The sequence below is a fragment of the Carassius carassius genome, chromosome 5 (genome assembly GCF_963082965.1).
Source record: "Carassius carassius chromosome 5, fCarCar2.1, whole genome shotgun sequence".
In the NCBI taxonomy this organism is placed as follows: domain Eukaryota; kingdom Metazoa; phylum Chordata; class Actinopteri; order Cypriniformes; family Cyprinidae; genus Carassius; species Carassius carassius.
The window spans coordinates 14,052,500-14,065,462 of NC_081759.1; the positions used below are offsets into that span (position 1 = coordinate 14,052,500).

The window sequence follows — 12,963 nt, forward strand, 5'->3', positions numbered from 1 at the left end:
GTGAGGTCAAAATATAATGTAGGATCTAGAAAAAATCTTATCGTAATTAAACCAGAAAAATGTAAAGTAAATGAACAAAAACAATTTTTAAAGTTTGGGCTCATAAATATTAGATCACTCACACCCAAAGCAGTTATTGTAAATGAAATGATCAAAGAAAATAGTTTTGATGTACTCTGCTTGACTGAAACCTGGCTAAAACCAAATGATTATTTTGGTCTAAATGAGTCTACTCCACCAAACTACTGTTATAAGCATGAGCCCCGTCAGACTGGTCGTGGAGGAGGTGTTGCAACAATATATAGTGATATTCTCAATGTTACCCAGAAAACAGGATACAGGTTTAACTCTTTTGAAATACTTCTGCTAAATGTTACACTGTCAGACATGCAAAAGAAATCTAATGTATCTCTTGCTCTGGCTACTGTGTATAGACCACCAGGGCCGTATACAGAATTCCTAAAAGAATTTGCAGATTTCCTCTCAGACCTTCTAGTTACAGTTGATAAGGCGCTAATCATGGGAGATTTTAATATTCACGTTGATAATGCAAATGATACATTAGGACTTGCGTTTACTGACCTAATAAACTCCTTTGGAGTCAAGCAAAATGTCACCGGGCCCACTCATCGTTTTAATCATACACTAGATCTAATTATATCGCATGGAATCGATCTTACTGCTATAGATATTGTACCCCAATGTGATGATATTACAGACCATTTCCTTGTATCGTGCATGCTGCGTATAACTGATATTAACTATATGTCTCAGCGTTACCGTCTGGGCAGAACTATTGTTCCAGCCACCAAAGACAGATTCGCAAATAACCTGCCTGATCTATCTCAACTGCTATTTGTACCCAAAAATACACATGAATTAGACGAAATGACTGACAACATGGGCACTATTTTCTCTAATACATTAGAAGCTGTTGCCCCCATCAAATTGAAAAAGGTTAGAGAAAAACGTACTGTGCCATGGTATAACAGTAATACTCACTCTCTCAAGAAAGTAACTCGTAGTCTTGAACGCAAATGGAGAAAAACTAACTTGGAAGTTTTTAAAATTGCATGGAAAAACAGTATGTCCAGCTATAGACAGGCTCTAAAAACTGCTAGGGCAGAGCATATCCACAAACTCATTGAAAATAACCAAACCAATCCAAGGTTTTTATTTAGCACAGTGGCTAAATTAACAAATTACCAGACGCCACCTGATTCAAATATTCCACCAACGTTAAATAGTAATGATTTTATGAATTTCTTCACTGATAAAATAGATAACATTAGAAATACAATAGCGAATGTAGATTCTACAGCGTCTAACACTTCAGTTTCATCCATCGCACCAAAAAATAAACTGCAGTGCTTTACAAATATAGGACAGGAAGAGCTAAATAAACTTATCACTGTATCTAAACCAACAACATGTTTATTAGATCCTGTACCCACTAAATTACTAAAAGAGCTGTTACCTGTAGCCGAAGAACCGCTTCTCAATATCATTAACTCGTCGTTATCTTTAGGTCACGTCCCAAAACCATTCAAGCTGGCGGTTATCAAGCCTCTTATTAAGAAACCAAAACTAGATCCTAGTGTACTGGCAAATTATAGGCCTATTTCAAATCTTCCATTTATGTCTAAAATTTTAGAAAAAGTTGTGTCTGCTCAATTGAGCACCTTCCTGCATAAAAATGATCTGTATGAAGAATTTCAGTCAGGTTTTAGGCCCCACCATAGCACAGAAACTGCACTTGTTAAAATTACAAATGACCTGCTTCTTGCGTCAGATCAAGGCTGCATCTCATTTCTAGTCTTACTTGATCTTAGTGCTGCGTTCGACACCATAGATCATGACATACTCATAGATCGATTACAAAACTATACAGGTATTCAAGGGCAGGCTCTAAGATGGTTTAGATCCTACCTGTCCGATCGCTACCATTTTGTTTACTTAAATGGGGTGTCATCTCATTTATCATCAGTAAAATATGGAGTGCCACAAGGATCCGTCCTAGGTCCCCTTCTATTTTCAATATACATGTTGCCCCTTGGTAATATTATTAGAAAATACGGAATTAGCTTCCACTGTTATGCTGATGATACTCAGCTATATATTTCAACGAGACCAGATGAAACTTCCCAATTATCTAAGCTAACAGAGTGTGTTAAAAATGTAAAAGATTGGATGACAAATAATTTTCTCCAATTAAATTCGGATAAGACAGAGATATTAATTATTGGACCAAAAAACACCACACAGAATCTTGTAGATTACAATCTGCAACTAGACGGATGTACTGTTACTTCCTCTACAGTCAGAAATCTGGGTGTTATATTAGACAGCAATTTGTCTTTTGAAAATCATATTTCCAATGTTACAAAAACCGCATTCTTCCATCTTAGAAACATTGCCAAGCTACGAAACATGTAATCTGTTTCTGATGCAGAAAAGCTAGTTCATGCTTTCATGACCTCTAGACTGGACTATTGTAATGGACTTCTAGGTGGTTGTCCTGCTTCTTCAATAAACAAGCTACAGGTAGTCCAAAATGCAGCAGCTAGAGTCCTTACCAGGTCAAGAAAATATGATCATATTACCCCAATTTTACAGTCTCTGCACTGGCTACCTATTAAGTTCCGTATCTGTTACAAATTATCATTACTTACCTATAAGGCCCTAAATGGTTTAGCTCCTGCGTACCTAACTAGCCTTCTACCACGCTACAACCCATCACGCACCCTAAGGTCACAAAACGCTGGACTTTTGGTAGTTCCTAGGATAGCAAAGTCCACTAAAGGAGGTAGAGCTTTTTCACATTTGGCTCCCAAACTCTGGAATAGCCTTCCTGATAATGTTCGGGGTTCAGACACACTCTCTCTGTTTAAATCTAGATTAAAAACGCATCTCTTTCGCCAAGCATTCGAATAATGTATCTCTTAAATTGTGAGTGTAGTTGCATCTGCATTTTTATTCTTTAGCTTGGGTTAAACTAATTTTACTTTGTTGGATCAGCAGCTATGCTAATGATGTCTCTATTTTGTTTCTATGTTTTGCCACGGGATTTACATCCCGTGGTAACTAGGATTTACACAAGCTCCAGTCTGGATCCAGAACACCTGAGAAGAGATGATGCTGACCCTCAGAGGACCCCAGATGATGCTAACCTTGAATCAACAAACAGAACTAACAATTATTGCTACATGTGTGACTGCATCCTATAATTACTATTAATTAATAATATTGATAGTTCATCATCTAGCTGACTACGTCTTGTATTATTATTATTATTTTTATTTTTCTAAAATCCTGTCAAACGTGCACAAACTACTAGCTACTACTAAATATTGTAGAAACATAATTTTCTGTAAAGTTGCTTTGTAATGATTTGTATTGTAAAAAGCGCTATACAAATAAACTTGAATTGAATTGAATTAATAAATCAGCAAAATAATTAACTTAAAAAATAAAACAAATCTCTCTTGACAGCAATAAAAATAAAAAAGGTAAAACATTATTTTAAAATGCTCAATATATAATAAATCAACAACAAATATATTTGCATTAACCCGTCCTTTATGAAAAATGGAGGTTTGTAAAGTTTCTGCTAGTTATAAAGTTCCACTGCTCATTTACAGTGTAGACAGTGCTTGAAGAATGTTACGCAAACCAGTACACACTTCCCTAAAAAAACGGATGTATTTGCGAAGCCTTTCACTTTCCCTGGATCCTCAGGCTTAGCGTGCGTCTTTGATAATGGAGTATTGTAAACAGAATCCATCTCAAACAGCCATCAGCTCAAAAGACTAAACACAGATACAATTTATGAAGAACAGACACCATAGTTTACATTAAATACATTACAAAATGGTTTGTTGTGACCTCAGCCAAGTTTCCACACAGGTGTTAACAGTAAGCCATAAACTCATAATAGCAACAACCAATCCACACGGTCAGCTATAGTGCAATTATATGATCAGCAGCTTCAAATTCAACACCATTTCAGAATTCAAATAATGTTTTGTTCTTATAAGGTTATATTCTACCTATACTACAACAAAAATATGTTGAGTCAATAACATTAATACATAATGGCCAATATCAAAAGCTATGTAGTTTGAAAACAAAAAGTGTCTCTATTCTTACCCTACAACCATCAGAAGATGTCCACACTGGTGCTATGAAATTCCTTTTCAGTGCCATTAAAAGGTTTTCCCAGAAGCCAATGCTATATCAGTCTCATCAACAGTGAACCAAGAGAAACCAATAAATCAACAGCAAACAGACAGGCATGCTGTGGATGAGATGACATCACCCACAATAGACACAGGAGAAACCCTAAACAGATTAACGTTAAATCCTCTTAGCAAGCAATACATTCATTCTACCAACACTCTATATCCTCTTTACAGGTCCGAGAAACACTGTTAAAATAAATGGATGGTTATTTATAACACCGGAAAAGGGTTTCACTTGTCGAGTCCTGATGAGAGCTCCACAACAGATAATTCTGATTGAGTATATACAAAAATAAAATGTGCCACCAGTGCAGAGCTTGCTCAGGAATGGCAGCAGGCAGGTGTGAGCACATCTCCATGCACAGTGAGGCGAAGACTTTTGGAAGATGGCCTGGTGTCAAGAAGGGCAGCAAAGAAGCCACTTCTCTCCAAAAAAAAACATCAGGGACTAGGGCTGGGATAAACTATTATTTTTTAAACGATTAATCTAGCGATTATTTTTTCGATGCATCGATTAATCTAACGATTAATTTTTTTCTGGCCGATTCGATTATCTCCCCATTAATTGACTACTAACAATTTATACATGTTGATTTACATATCTGAATGAAAAAAACATGAATTCCTTAACATTGCAATATATGTTTATTGCTCTTAAAATTACAAAATAAAAGACTGACTAAGAATGCATTTGCACTTGTATAGAGATAGCATTCAATAAAACCTTGAAGCCTTGAAAACACATAGCTTACTGAAACAAGCTTACTGAACAAATAGGGCCTAGCTTACTGAAAAAAGTTCTTCTTTCAGATGAAAATAACAACAACTTGATGTCTAGCATTCAATAAAAAAGTTCACCCAAAATACTTGTTTAGAGCAATTGAAAGAATACAGTAACCAATGTAAACTTTAGGGCTTTAAGCTAACACAGAGAATGGTTTTCAAAAAAATAAAAATTAACAGTGGGAGCCAGCAGCCTGTCATGGAGTAAAAAAAAAATCTCTGAATGCTCCACGTGAAACTTTGGCGTTCCGCCCTTTTTCTATCGTGTCTAATGATTTTGGTTAATATGCACGAGGGAGGGAGAGAGAGAGAGAGAGCTCGTGTAGTTTGAAGACTGTGAGTGCGCGAGCGCGCGTGAAACTATGGTGTTTCGCCCTTTTTCTATCGTGTTTAATGATTTTGATTAATATGCACGAGGGAGAGAGAGAGCAAGAAGCGCTCGTGTTGTTTGAAGACTGTGAGTGCGCGCGCACAGCCGGGGCTCTCTCTCGTAGGCACCCTGTCAGGCGCAGCACAGTCATTATATTCTACATCACTCACCGATCAAATAAGGCTTTGACAGCTGCCAAAAAAAAGATCAATGCAGAAAAAACCCTGGATTGGTTATATAACGTTGGACAGAATGTTGATCCGGCCATCGCGTATATTCAGCGCACATAAGGTAAACGTTTTGCAAACGTTTTTTAGAGAAATAAAAACAGGTCGACGAATCGATGCACATATTTTGGATCGACGTATTTTTTGCGTCGCCGTCATCGATGACCTCGACGCGTTGTCCCAGCCCTATCAGGGACAGATTGATCTTCTGCAGAAAGTATAGTGAATGGACTGCTGAGGACTGGGGCAAAGTCATATTTTCCGATGAAGCCCCTTTCCGATTGTTTGGGGCATCTGGAAAAAGGCTTGTCCGGAGAAGAAAAGGTGAGCGCTACCATCAGTCCTGTGTCATGCCAACAGTAAAGCATCCTGACACCATTCATGTGTGGGGTTGCTTCTCATCCAAGGGAGTGGGCTCACTCACAATTCTGCCCAAAAACACAGCCATGAATAAAGAATGGTACCAAAACACCCTCCAACAGCAACTTCTTCCAACAATCCAACAACAGTTTGGTGAAGAACAATGCATTTTCCAGCACGATGGAGCACCGTGCCATAAGGCAAAAGTTATAACTAAGTGGCTCGGGGACCAGAATGTTGAAATTTTGGGTCCATGGCCTGGAAACTCCCCAGATCTTAATCCCATTGAGAACTTGTGGTCAATCCTCAAGAGGCGGGTGGACAAACAAAAACCCACTAATTCTGACAAACTCCAAGAAATTATTATGAAAGAATGGGTTGCTATCAGTCAGGATTTGGCCCAGAAGTTGATTGAGAGCATGCCCAGTCGAATTGCAGAGGTCCTGAAAAAGAAGGGCCAACACTGCAAATACTGACTCTTTGCATAAATGTCATGTAATTGTCGATAAAAGCCTTTGAAACGTATGAAGTGCTTGTAATTATATTTCAGTACATCACAGAAACAACTGAAACAAAGATCTAAAAGCAGTTTAGCAGCAAACTTTTTGAAAACTAATATTTATGTAATTCTCAAAACTTTTGGCCACGACTGTATATTGTAACATAAAATTTAAATTTTGAATAAACACTTATTTTAACCTGAAATTATAATGATGCTGAAAATTTAACTTTGCTCTACAGGAATAAATTATATTTTAAAGTATATTAAAGTAGAAAACAGTTTAAAATACAAAACGTTAAATTACAATTAAATTTCACCAAATTGTTTTTTTTTTACTGTATATATATATATATATATATATATACAGTACAGACCAAAAGTTTGGACACACCTTTTCATTCAAAGAGTTTTCTTTATTTTCATGACTATGAAAATTGTAGATTCACACTGAAGGCATCAAAACTATGAATTAACACATGTGGAATTATATATGGAATTATATACATAACAAAAAAGTGTGAAACAACTGAAAATATGTCATATTCTAGGTTCTTCATAGTAGCCACCTTTTGCTTTGATTACTGCTTTGCACACTCTTGGCATTCTCTTGATGAGCTTCAAGAGGTAGTCACCTGAAATGGTCTTCCAACAGTCTTGAAGGAGTTCCCCGAGAGATGCTTAGCACTTGTTGGCCCTTTTGCCATTCTGTTTGCGGTCCAGCTCACCCCTAAACCATCTCGATTGGGTTCAGGTCCGGTGACTGTGGAGGCCAGGTCATCTGGCGCAGCACCCCATCACTCTCCTTCTTGGTCAAATAGCCCTTGATGCCTTCAGTGTGACTCTACAATTTTCATAGTCATGAAAATAAAGAAAACTCTTTGAATGAGAAGGTGTGTCCAAACTTTTGGTCTGTACTAATATATTATATATATATATATATATAAATTATCAAATAGGTATAGCCCTGTTGAGCATTAGAAACTGCTTTAAAAAACATGACAAGTCTTACTGATCCCAAACTTTTGAATTGTAACATTTCATTTTAAATGCAACATATGAATGTTAACAGGGAATCAGAAGTTCCGCTTTGGGCAACCCAAGTTCAAATCCTGGACCGTGGTCTTTTCCAATCCAGACCACCCTTTCCAACATCAATTTCGGACACTCTATGAGCTAATAAAGACAAAACGCCTGTCTGAACAAAGCCTGGGTGCTGTACTATCTCTCAACAACTTGCTGCTCTTTCATCATAAGTTCATTATTTAAAGGTTACTGCACCATTTGCAGCACTGAAGGGAATTGGTTGAGTCAATGTTGCTGTGTCTGGCGGTTGACATGCCCAAACAAATAGAACAGAACCTGCCTCAGTAGAATCAACATACAAAAAACTGCACATTAAGACTGGAAAGGAGAAAGTTTTTACCATTCAAAGCCACCTGGCTAAAATCAAAAACCTAACTGCTACACCACAACCACCATCCCAGAAAGCTGTCTTTCCTCATATATCATCAAAGACACGCTCAGGACAGCGTCGCAGTGTTGCGGTCTTTGCATTGACATCTTTTGCTTTTCTGGGGCAGTATTCCTGAGGGAAAGGGTGAAAAGAGAAAGAGGCTATTTAACAGAACTATAATGGGGTTGATGAGTGAAAGCGGTCAAGTTTGGGATGAAATACTGCAAGTGCACAAGAAATCATTAAAAAGGAAAAATAAATTGAGGATACAAACATTTTGGTGTTCTACATAAAATCAAATACTCAAATTTTGAAAAAAAAGTCCATAATATCTTTTTGTAAGTCCTGACTTTAAGTCTTTCCATTCATCATTTTAACAATATAACAAAGTACAGTGATGATAATGCCTTAGTGTATACTGATTTAGATTTTTGCCACTTATGTCATAAGTTCTGTTAGCTACAATATCACAAATACATGTAGACCAGGCTCTTTGATTGTTCACACGAAAGGTGTATAAATATGCAACATTGTTTCCACTCGCTTGACCTGGCTGTAAGGAAACAGTTGATGACGTGGCTCTGAGACTGACAAGCATCTCAGGTATCTGATTGGTGTGGCCAAGTCATCTAATCCTCGGGCAAGCCAATTAAATGTTGCTCCCAGTGAAAAGGGTCTGACATATTAGATATGCTGGACAAACCAGTAAGGAAGAGTTTGACAATGACTAACCTACTTTTCAAGTTAGACTATGCAAACAAAGGCCACAGAATCCCTCCTTGGTTTTAAGGACTTACTTTATGAAACAAGCAAAAGGATCTTTTGCTTTTAGACCATCTGCAAACTAAACACAACATATACAGCTGAATGAAACTGAAAGCAGATGAAAATGCATGTGAGAAAGTTCAAAGTACGAATGCAGAGTACCTGCAAATGAACACCTACAAATGACAACTGAACTGAATTAATTACAGCTTAATGACAGAAATACCCTGCCTGCAATCATTCTGAGATACAATACAACTGAGATACACTGAGTACAATATTGCATATATGCCTCTAGATAAACACCTTTTTCATTTTAAATTTAGGCTGAGACTAAGGAGGAATTATTTGTGAAAGGTAATTGGAGAACATGAATTATAATTAATTAATTAATAAGATGATTTGGTGATGTCAAATGGAAAGGAAGGTCCGTTTAGATGTAGACCAAGTTATTACATTTTGATGAAATATTATGAAAACACATATGCTACAATGAATCATTCACAATAAGACCTGGTACACGTATTCATAAAGTAAACGGGGTGGAGTTCATGTTAACTTTAAGGTTATGCACAATTTAGGATGGATTAAAAATATATACAATAATAATAATAATAAAAATACCAATTTACAAACATGCCAACTGTATGCTTTTGTATACTCTTCACACTGTTTAGGATAGTTTAAATATATTAAGCTACACTTACCTAATATAATAAACAATGGTGCCCACTTTTATCTAATAGGGCAAATCCATTTCCATAATGTTTTAAATATTTTGATAAAACAAACAAGTAAATACTAATGTGTAAATAATTATTTGGTTTAATAATGAAGTCTTCAGATAAAGGGATTTATTAATTATTAAACTCTGAAATATAGCCTATCAAAAAATTCGAATACTACAGCCTTTCAATCAATCGGAATCTAGTATGCATGAACACGTGACCGTCTGTATAGTCATATCATTCCTGCATTAATTTGTAAATTCATTAATTCATTCATAAATAAACAGCATGTGTGCAACACTAGAGGTGTGAGCAAAATATAGCCTATATGATTGCCGATTATCAATCAATCAGTATAGAGAGGGGAAATATATTCCCCCACATTATTTCCCAAACCTTCTCCAAAACTAACAACATGGTAACTCTTTATAACCAGTCAACAACAACACGCAGAGCGTTTTCGCTCAAACAAACACACATGCAGGGGCGTGCTTGCAGCTTTCATTATCCGAACACACACAAAGTTAATGTCACGAGTGTTTAGTGCTATAATACTTAATGTACTTTACCATTTCGTCCTCGTCCCCATCATTTTCTCCCTCTTCTTGGTAATCCCCATTTCTCGCATTTATCTCGTCGCTGCATTCATCAGAATCATTTCCCTTCACTTTGTCGTCAAGACCTACAAAATCTGAGGAGTGACATTTAAAATCCTCAAAGTGTAACTGGGATTCATACGGCTCGGCTCGCGTCTCGCCCTCTGACAGTGTGTCGGAGCCTGATGAATCTTCTCCGCCGCCTCCAAAAGTTCCTGACAGCTCACTCTCCATTGCCTTAAAACATCACGTTAATTATCTTACACTAATGATATGCTGAAGAACACCGTATCCGAGCTCCTGCTAAGCGCCCGAGAGAACTCCCTTCACTATTCTGCTGTAATTTTAACTAACATCAGTCTTCAAAACATGACAAACACCCATTAAAAGTGAAGTTTGTAGCGCGTCCTGCTTAAAGCATTACTGCAGTGTCTTTAACTAAAGTCTGCGCTCATTGGCCAAACAAACTCCGCCCATCAGCCAATGAGAAAAGAGCGAGGCCTTTTAAATCAATGGCGCACTACTGACCCTTGCGCCCACAGAAAAAAAAAAACTGCCTTGTCCAAATACCCACACATCCGGTCTTTGCACTTGACCACTTGACTACTTCTATGACGTATTTCCTGTATTTGGTCCAATTGTTTAAGTGAGCATGAAGACCACAAGTGTGTGTTCATTACCTGATGGTACACACTTAAAGTGTTTTAAACTGCAAGTGTTTACAAAGTTTTATTTTTATTTTCAATACTTTGCATTTTAAAAATTAACTTCTAAATGTCTGTTCAGTTGTCCCTATAACAGATGACACAATTTAATTTCTGGTACTTCTTATTAAGTGATAAAAATCAGTTCCAAATGTTGTACAAAATGAATATACTAATCTTTGCAGCAATAAAACGTCTAGTGCTTTGTTTTACTACCAAATTATATGTAATATCTTATTATTATTAATATTTAACTTACATCGCAAAGGTTTCCATGACCTCTCGCACGATCTTGGCAAAAAGTCTCCAGAACATGAACATTTCCAGAACATGATGCATGATGGCATACACTAAGCCTTGAATATCAAGATGTGGATTTAGTGTGCATTAAGGGCACTGCGCTTCTCAAGTGGCCAAAACAGCAAGTGTGGGTATTTGGGCAAGGCAAATGTTTGACCGAAGAAGAACACTGATAGTTGTAAAGCTGCCATTTACAGCAGGGATTAAAAGGGGAGTCTGTTTATTTTTATGAAAACAAGAGACACTAATTATTTCTTCTGTGTTATGTTTCCGATTAAAACAGGCTTCCCATGTGCACTGCACTGAAAAATAATTAAGACCTTTTATACAGTCTATGCTTAAGACACACCTTGAAATCCATGAATGACATAATATAAAAACCCAGTAGCATTTATTTTAATGAAAGATCTTAAGCACACTTTTAAAGAACAACATTTAAAAGCAAGACATTGTTATATTTCAAATGGTGACACTGAGAGTTAGTAGATGCAAAGTACTCAACAGAATTTCTAAAGGGGACCAAAGTCTCTGGGTATATTGTTTTTGATGGGACCCATCAAAATAAATTGTAACCCAATAATCTCTGAACTGTAAGTGCATCTGTCATGTGTTTTAGGGAAAATCACATCTCTAATGCATGTAGGTTATACAAAACATAGAACATAGAAAAAAGAGTGAATTAATCCAAAGTGATTAAGAAAACCTGATTTTTTCAGATTTCATGTATGTGGTCAAACCATATATAATATTGTAGTCATTGTGCTTCATGAATAGCCTTGTGCTCTCAGGTGTTCGTTCTTGTTATTAGTGCATAAAGATTCACATTAACCCTTGTTACCTGAAATGTAACTGTTTTTTTATATATATATTTGTTTTCAATTGATGCAGTATTTCATATTAAAATAGAGACTAGGCCTTTAAAATCCAGTTTTTGAAGGCAGAATAGCACCTCCTGGTGAGAGCAAAAAAAAAAAAAAAAAAAAAAAAATCATGGTGTAACCACTAGATTCCTGTAAAGGCAAGGCAAGGCAAGTTTATTAATATAGCACATTTCGTACACAATGGTAATTCAAAGTGCTTTACAGAAAAATAAAGTAAAAATCATGAAGAAAAATAATTTCAAAAATTAAACAAGCAATTTAAAAACTTTGAAATTTATTGAAAAAAAAATACTTATTTAAAATGAATTTAAAACATTTAAAAATATTAAAAAAATATAGGACTCTATAGAGAGGCTTGTAATTTCCCTAATTGTTTTATAAATAATTGTTTAATTGTTTTTATTAGGTTGTGGATTTAAATGTATATTAAGGCATTCTTAAAGGCTTCTTTTTGTCAAGTTTTATATTTCTTATTATTTTAAATGTTGATCTGAAGTGCAGGTTTTTGCATTATTATTAAAATTAAAATTTAATTTAATTTATGCATTTAGCAGACGCTTTTATCCAAAGCACCTTACAGTGCATTCAGGCTATCCATTTTTTACCTATCATATTAAGACATTCAAACCTAAATAGAAAGCATTGTGTTACACAAAACATAAAAATTCTATAAAAATTTAATAAAAATGAACAGGAATGCTTTATCAGAGCCTACTCCTTCTGGGCCTGGTCAGATTTTAACCTCTTATTTCCATCTTCTGGCATATTTTAGCTATATGGTTATAGCAATACCAATTCATTTAAGTATGTATAATTCTGTATGTGTGTGTTTGTGAGTGTGTGTAAGAGTGTGAGTGGATGTATCTGTTTTATACTCTTGATGTTTTAGTGTAACCCCTTCCTTGCTGTCCATGTTTTTACTGCATTGTAAACAGATTATTACATTTATTTTACATACAGTAGTTGCAGTGTTACAGTTACCGGTACATCAGCTCATAAGCGTGTGTGTGCGTGTTTGTTTGTGTGTGGGTGAACAAGTGTGTGTATATGTGT

At 36.0% G+C, this 12,963-nt stretch overlaps 1 protein-coding gene across 3 annotated transcripts in view; it reads right to left on the reverse strand.

The window, feature by feature from the left end:
* Positions 1-10,465, reverse strand: part of LOC132140808 (microtubule-associated serine/threonine-protein kinase 4-like) — a 190,020-nt gene extending 179,555 nt beyond the window's left edge. For all 3 annotated transcript variants that reach the window (XM_059549801.1, XM_059549800.1, XM_059549799.1), the window contains exon 1: positions 9,999-10,465. In XM_059549801.1, coding sequence (XP_059405784.1) covers positions 9,999-10,259 — 261 coding nt within the window. In that variant the 5' untranslated portion in view covers positions 10,260-10,465. The remainder of the gene's footprint in view (positions 1-9,998) is intronic.
* Between the last annotated feature and the right edge of the window lie 2,498 nt (positions 10,466-12,963).